At 40.3% G+C, this 8,063-nt stretch overlaps 1 protein-coding gene across 1 annotated transcript in view; it reads right to left on the bottom strand.

Moving 5' to 3' along the window:
- LOC107287085 (1,25-dihydroxyvitamin D(3) 24-hydroxylase, mitochondrial) overlaps positions 1-7,532 on the bottom strand; it is a 15,503-nt gene extending 7,971 nt beyond the window's left edge. The window contains exons 1-7 of the mRNA XM_015815545.1: positions 7,251-7,532; positions 6,391-6,581; positions 5,059-5,152; positions 3,804-3,900; positions 3,081-3,172; positions 2,023-2,134; positions 428-573 (exon numbers count right to left, since the gene is read on the bottom strand). Of these exons, the coding sequence (XP_015671031.1) occupies positions 428-573; positions 2,023-2,134; positions 3,081-3,172; positions 3,804-3,900; positions 5,059-5,152; positions 6,391-6,581; positions 7,251-7,514 (996 nt within the window). The 5' untranslated portion in view covers positions 7,515-7,532. The remainder of the gene's footprint in view (positions 1-427; positions 574-2,022; positions 2,135-3,080; positions 3,173-3,803; positions 3,901-5,058; positions 5,153-6,390; positions 6,582-7,250) is intronic.
- Between the last annotated feature and the right edge of the window lie 531 nt (positions 7,533-8,063).

The following is an 8,063-nucleotide window of genomic DNA, read 5'->3' as shown; positions in this document are numbered from 1 at the left end:
CACAGCTTTTAAATGTCTCTCTTCCAAAATTCAACAATAAATGGAGGTTTAGAATGAAAACCAAATTTGATTTAATCAAAATGAAATTAATTGCTCTTTTTATTTTCCCCTTGTTGAAATTTAGAATCTGGCAACAGTATTTCCAATGGCTTCAGGCACCAGTTTGCACTCTACATTACCTCTCACTTGTACCAGCAGAATATCTGCATAAGTCTACATTCATGTAATTGTGCAATTCCTAATTAGTTATACTTGCAACGGACTACATCGCCAGGATTCTGCTGTGTTTTACATCCTGTTCAAGGGCAACATATCCTGACTTTTTCCATCCCAGAAGATTCTATTGCAGATGTGTGGTGTGTGGCAGATTATCAGAAACCCGAAATCACTGTTCATTTACAAATGAAAAGAAGCTAACAGTATTTACCGTTTCAACCCCAGCAATCTGAAGCTCTGTAATAGCTGCATATAGTTCTTTCTTCGAAAGCTGGCTCCCAAAGTAGATGTCACAGAGGAAATCTTCAGAGGGATTTGCAGAGTGTTTCTTCAGCCTGCTGTCAATGGAGCATTTCACTGCAGGAGAAAAAAGGAAGTGATGATTAAACAATAATATTATGGTGTAGAAGCCTCAAATGCCTACTTTTCCATACACATGAGAAATTAAAATATTCAAAATCAAGATAAAGAAATGTTATAAATTAGAACGATCTTTCCCAATCTGTCTTCTTCTGAATGTATTTGGACTGCATCTCCCACCCAGGACTACTGGCCAGCCAGTCTGAAAACAGGGAATTCTGGGAGAATGAGTTCCAACAGGAGAGCCACGGGTTTTAAGAAGCTGGTTTACAAAAAGGGCTGCTGGTTCCTTTTTCATTTAAGCATGAAGATTGTTAGTATGCAAAAATAAGGTTCAGATCCCTATTTTACTATAATAATCCCTGGTTATTTCTCTGAGATTCACTGAAGGAAACTTAGGATATAAGGATAATGTTCAAATCTGTGTGGGAGAGAACTAAACATTTGACTTAGTGAATAATCCATTCTAGTATTTTTACTCATTCCATGGTAAACTTAAGCCATACAATTCAGTATTCATACCAACTATAACTAATAACAGAAAAAAGGTTAAGTATCCATTTTAGAATATTGGTAAGTCTGTTGAACTTGGTTTAGGGAGATTTAAGATACAGGTAGTCCTCAACGTACGACCACAATTGAGCTCAAAATTTTTGTTGCTAAGTGTTAAGTGAACTTTGCCTCATCTTACGACCTTTCTTGTCACAGTTCTTAAGCGAATCACCGCAGTTGTTAAGTTAATAATGCAGTTGTTAAGTGAATCTGGCTTTTCCATTGACTTTGCTTATCAGAAGGTTGATCACATGACCCCAGAACACTGCAACCGTCATAAATATAAGTCAGTTGCCAAGAGTCTGTAATTTGATCATGTGACCCTGAAGATGCCGCAATGGTTATAATTGTGAAAAACAGTCATAAGTCATTTTTTTCAATGCTGTTGTAACTTCAAAAGATCACTAAACATTGTAAGTCAAGGACTACCCATAAAAGGTTTTTTGAACCACAGAGCCTAGTGCAGGGGTCTTCAAACTTGACCCTTTTATGACTTGTGGACTTCAACTCTCAGAATTCCTCAGCCAGGCACGCTGGCTGAGGAATTCTGGGAGTTGAAGTCCACGAGTCATAAAAGAGCCAAGGTTGCCTACCCCTGGCCTAGTGATTTGGTAAAGATTTATATTCTCTCTTCATCCAACCCAGTTTTTTTTAAACTTGGTAACTTTTAAGATGTGTGGACTTCAACTCCCAGAATTCTGACTGGAGAATTGAAGGCTGTAATGTCTGAAAAACATTGATGTGACCTATCCCACAAAATGGTTCAGGAAAATAAATGAACTCTAGATAGACAGGCTGGTTTCTTGATGCAAGATGCAAAATCCACTGCTAAACCTAAGATGCAAATGCATATTTCACAAAATATTTTCCCTGTCCTTACAAATTTTCAATTACCTGTCTTAAATATATTATCCCATGCATTTGTATGAGCTTGCCAAACTTTTGTATTTAGACTTCTATGGAGTTCAACTGGCGTCACCATCATCTTCCCAAAAGTGCTCATCATCTGTAGTATATAATGAAAAGAACAAACACCATTATTAAAGTACTGGGAAAAGTTCAAAAGAACATATATTTTATTGTTAGAGAAAGGATTAACTTAGATTCAATAAATCTATACTTGGGCCCTAAACTGGAATACCAAGTAGAATCTGTTCCATGTGGACCTAGGATCATAGTAATCCTTACACATTTCAGTCCATTGCACAAAATCTTAACTTGAATCCTGAATTATCTCATTCTCAGAGTTCACACTATATATATAATTATTTCTTATCCAATGAATAGGGTTTGCACAACATACTACGCCTTGCTCCCCAGATTAACAAGATTAAAATTAACGAAGCTTTGATTGTTGCACTAGGCCTAGGGGCTTTCATTTATCTGATTAAGGGTTTTGTGTGAACATAGTAATTTATATGTCTGAGGGCAACAATCTGAAGTATTTTTGGAGGGCTACCACTCAGAAATTGAATGCTTGCTTTCCAAGGTGAAGGACCCAAGGAGAATCTCCAGGCATCTTCATAGAAGATGGGGGGGGGAAAAGCCCTGAAACCTGTAGAGCAACTGAGAATCAACCAGTGACCCAGCCTACTATAAGGCATTATCCTATAACACTGGAATTATTCCTTGTAGCTTATTTTCTTATTGAGCATCAAAGGCTTTTTCCATTTATTTAGGTTAAGGGCCTCAGTCAATGGAAACTATTGAAAAGACCTAACTCCAGCATCTCTGCGTAGTTCAGAAGGCATAAGGTTTCTTAAAAATACATCCCAGAATCAATTCCATGCTGGAACTGCATAACTGAATAATTGCAAAGGCTGGGATGTGCAATAGGCAAATAGATGCATCTCTGGATTGCAGTCCCTTTATTCCCACAGAAGCAGACATGGCTGACTTGCTAATATCTTACAGAAAATCGATTGGCTATCATATGTGTGGCATTTTCATACCGTTTTTACAGCCTTGATAAAGTTCAAACTTTCCTCCTCCACATCTCGCTGCAGAAGTCCAAACCTTTTCCCATATAGCATCAGGCAAATACCTAGTTATACATATAAAAAAGAAATCATGACAAAAGCATGTCCCAGTTTCTTGACCACGTTTTCCTTAACATATCTCTCTGGGAATTTTAAATGATGCCCAATCCCCTCCTTTTGATGCAATTAATATATAATGTCCACAGTATTAGTAATACCTGCTTATGAGGCCTCAAGGACAACACATTCAGTAATAAGCAACTGGCCAGAGTTCCCCTCTACATGGGCAAAGTTTATTTATTTGTAATATTTTTATTCTACCTTTAATATTTTATAAGTAACTCAAGGTAGCAAACATTTCCCCATAACAATAACCCTATGAGGTGGGTTGGACTGAAAGAGAGTGATTAGCTCAAAGCCACCCAGCCAACTTTCATGCCTAAGGTGAGACTTGAACTTATGGTCTCCTGGTATTTAGGCTAGCAATTTAACCACTACACCAAACTCACTCTTCACCTGATCTTTACCTGGTGCCTTTCAGTTCTATTGGGATGGAAAATCCCAGAATTCTTAGCCAACATGGCCATCCTGGTTAAGGCATTCTGAGAATTCCAGGTTGGGGAAAGCTAGCCTATATGGATACATTTTAGTGTAGAGAAAAAGCAGCAATGACCCCAGAATGAATGAAAAACTTACTTTCAAATGACCACTTGTTCAGTGCAGAATATAAATCTTCTATTTTTCCGTTCTCATTACAGAGTGTGTCTATCTGATGCATAAAATCAGCTAGGACCTGCGGAAGAGATTGAAAAAGCTCTCTTAGTGTTCTGCATCAGAAAAATGAAAGGTCATTAGGAAGTGAATCCAATTGAAAAATGCTAACAGTATAATGCTTTCAGGTCTATGGCATGCCAATTCTACATTTGGAATATCATTTACAGTTCTGATCAGTCCATCACAAAACAGATGCTGCAGAAAAGATACAGAAAAGGAGCTGATCAAAATTATCAAGTTTAACAAAGAGAAGGACGAGGGGAAACATGATAGCAGTGTTCCAATATCTCAGGGGCTGCCATAAAGAAGAGGGAGTCAAGATATTTTCCAAAGTGCCTGAAGGCAGGACAAGAAGCAACGGGTGGAAACTAATCAAGGAGAGAAGCAACCTAGAACTAAGGAGAAACTTCCTGACAGTTAGAACAATTAACCAGTGGAACAACCTGCCTCCAGAAGTGGTGAATGCTCCAACACTGGAAGTTTTTAAGAAGAGACTGGACAGCCATTTGTCCGAAATAGTGTAGGGTTTCCTGCCTGAGCAGGGGGTTGGACTAGATGACCTTCAAGGTCTCTTCCAACTTTACTACTACTACTATTATTATTATTATTATTATTATTATTATTATTATTATTATTATTACTACTACTACTACTACTACTACTACTACTACTACTACTACTACTATCATCATAGGTCTGGAAAAGATCTTTTCGTTTTCTAACTTTAACTAAGTCAGAAGTGAAAAATATATAATTAATATCTGATGGATACTAGTGAAATAGTAAAGTGAAATAGAAATTAAGTAATATGCTTTTAAACCATTTGGAACTGAAGGCTAGACATGAATATTTGCTCTTTAATTCTTCCCCTTCCTGCATATAGGAATTTGGCATGCTAAGAAGGAAATTGCAGTCTTCACTGTACCCTGATGTGCTACATTTCTACATGGCAGAAAAATCTGTGAGCTGCATTCAAAATTGTTGTTTCAACTGTATTTTCAACTGGTATAAGTTAAGAAAAAAATTACGTGATTTCTGGAGAGATAATTTTCTAATTTCTTTCCTCCCTCTTTTAAAGTAGTCCACATAATAACAAGAGTGTTCAAAATTTCAAATTACACCTGTGTCTGGATCAGACTTTTAGAGGCAATTTTAAACACCTATTCTTCTGCAGTACCTCATTGATTTTAGTGTCCAACTTTACAATTTCCACAGGTTTCATTAATTTCTTCTGAAACGCACTTCTTACTCTCTGCCAGTCCTTCCCTTCTCTGTGAAAAACAAATATTCAAGTGATTAAAAGAAATCCTCAACTTAGTACATCCACTATGTTGATCATAAAGGCTCGGCAAACCTTTTAACATTTCTTGGTTTAAATGAAAGGTGTGTGCGTGTATGAGGAAATGTTAAAACAATATTAAGTCTGGGCAGTTTTCATAAGTGAATGCTAATATATTTGAAGGAAGATAAGCAAGCAGACTAATCAAATTTGATAATATGGGAAAATGGCTTTGCATCCCAATATATCATTTACTTTAAATAAAGATAAAAAATTTCCTTAGTCAAGCTTGAGCCCTGAGCACAAGTGGAAATGTACCTTATGGATGTGGTTTTCTGCTGCTTTTTTCTGGATTTTTTTCTGACATAATAATAATAATAATAATAATAATAATAATAATAATAATAATAATAATAATAATAATAATAATAATAATAATAATAATAGTAAAGTTGGAAAGGACCTTGGAGGTCATCTAGTCCAACCCCCTGCTCAGGCAGGAAACCCTATACCATTTCGGACAAATGGCTGTCCAGTCTCTTCTTAAAAACTTCCAGTATTGGAGCATTCACCGCTTCTGGAGGCAGGTTGTTCCACTGGTTAATTGTTCAAACTGTCAGGAAGTTTCTCCTTAGTTCTAGGTTGCTTCTCTCCTTGATTAGTTTCCACCCGTTGCTTAATTTCACCTAAAACTTTGAGAGCCCTGTTTAGCTTTTGGGAAGATGTACTAGATGCTACTGTTGATCTCTTACTTTTCCTGAGATATCAAATTACCATTATATAGCATTTTTCACATTCTGCATTTCCCTTCTAGCTTGAGTGTTATCTTACGTGCATTAGATCTAAAACTGCCTTTCTCCTGCTGCAGTTTTTCCATTCTAATGTTGCCAGGAGGGTTAAGTCCAAATTAACTGGGATAATGCTGCAATTTGCTTCTCTATACTGTCACTATGATAAACTTGCTTGCTTTCAGGATAAAACAGCTGAATGTGGTCCCAAAAGACAAAGAATCCTAAAGAAAATATAAATATAAATGGCATATTGACTTGTCTCCCACAATCATTTAATATTTATAAATAATGAAACTACTACCAAAGACTCAAATGTATTTATGAAACAGCAATCTGAACTACTTGCTCTTAGCATCCCTTGCACTAAAACCTCAAGCCAACATAAGCACAGGGCATTTTCAGCACAAAGTGGCATATGTCCTTCCACATCTTTACTCACAGGATAAGCAGCCCATAGCCCTCTTTACGGTAGTCTCGATAGGCTTTCCAGGGTTTAATCTCCAGGCGCTGTGGATAGGCACTTTCTTTCCTATAGAGAGACTCCAGCAGACAGGGTGCGCCTATATGAACTGAGTCAAAACTCCCAAGTTTCATGCGGAAGATTTTGCCAAACCTCTGGTGGTACTCAGCCTTGAAGAGAAGGGAAAGGAAAAGGGAGGGGAGATTAAATCAGGCAGCCAAGCACTCAGTCACCCTTGCAAGAAGAGGTGAATAAATATACAGTACAGTACACACAACTTTCAGTTCACACAGTGGGGATCTAGCATTCTGTAAGACGCGTCTCCTTCAGACAAAAGATGGACCAGAGCAAATCTGTTTCAATGGTGATGATGGAGCTTATATTAAGCATTTGATTAAGAACGTTCCAGTGTCATGATGTTCGACCATGTTATCTCAAAAAGTGCTTGCTTCTTCTTCCTTAATGAGTTTTTAAACAAGATGCAAGAACGGTCACCTGTTTAAGGATGCCCCGATGACTGATTCCCTGCCCTGGCTGAAGACTGACTGGATCAGACTGATCCAATGCAGTCTGAGAATTCTGCAATCTGCTCAGTCCATCACAATGATAGGAGATGCTGAACTAGAAGATCTTCGAAGTACCTTCCAAACTCTACCAGGGGGCATCCTTAGAGATATTTCCCAATCTTGCCACTAAAACCTTTAGGTCAGAGAGGGTTAGCAACTGCTTTTTGCCATTCAAACAACTACGTGTTTTACCATAAGTGACCCTCAACAGTCAGCCAACCCTAGCTTTGGGCGAAGGATCTACTGGGAAGGGGGAAAACACAGATTACTCACCAGGGTCTGGTGCTGTTTCTTGAGGCCCCCTTTCCACAGGATGTCTAAGAGGCTGCCCATCAGAGGCCATTTGATGGGACCGGGCAGAGCAGAAAGTGAGTGGGGAGCATGCACGGGGCAAGAAGGCACCTGAGCCTTGGGCTCCAAGGCGCACACGGACGAAGTGGGCACCTGTTGCTGCTGCTGCAAAGCAGGTGCGCTCCTGGGACCCCGCAGCTTTAGGAGAGAGCTGAGCAAGGGGGCTCGCTTCAAAGGGGAACTCATGATTCTGGTACTGGATGGATGGAAGGATGGGTGGGTGGGTGCCTGGATGGATGGTTCAAACGCCGCGAACCTCCAGCTGCAGGAGGGCTATACCCGGGAAAGCCAGGCGCGGGAGGAAGGTGGCGGAAGACCTAGGAAGGGAACCTAGAAGGGCCGCGATCTAGCCCCGGGAAGACCCTGGCAGTCGGGATTCCCTGGCAAACCGAAAGAAACTTTGCCCCAGTCGGTGGCGTCTGGCGGGGCTCTCTCTCCCTTCGTACAACGGCAGGGAAGGTCTGGAGCGCCGCGGGATGAGGATGCTGCGCTCTCTCTGCTCAGGTCCCATAGCCGGGCGGAACGAGGCATATATAGCGTTAGGGGCCGGGAGCTGGGCTTGCCAATTGGAAGGCAGGGGAGGAGAGCAGAGCGCTGGGTGGGGCGGGGGAAGGCCACGGCCCCCGGGGGAAGCCTCGGCGGGTCTCGGAGTTCGCAGGCCGGAAACGCCGGTCTCCCGTCCTCCCTGCTGCCCCCGAACGAAGCTTTCGGGGACTCGCCGGCTTGCGGCCATCT

Source organism: Protobothrops mucrosquamatus, unplaced genomic scaffold (assembly GCF_001527695.2).
Source record: "Protobothrops mucrosquamatus isolate PMUCROS unplaced genomic scaffold, P.Mucros_1.0 scaffold350, whole genome shotgun sequence".
NCBI classification, from domain to species: domain Eukaryota; kingdom Metazoa; phylum Chordata; class Lepidosauria; order Squamata; family Viperidae; genus Protobothrops; species Protobothrops mucrosquamatus.
This window is presented reverse-complemented; position numbering and strand designations above follow the sequence as displayed.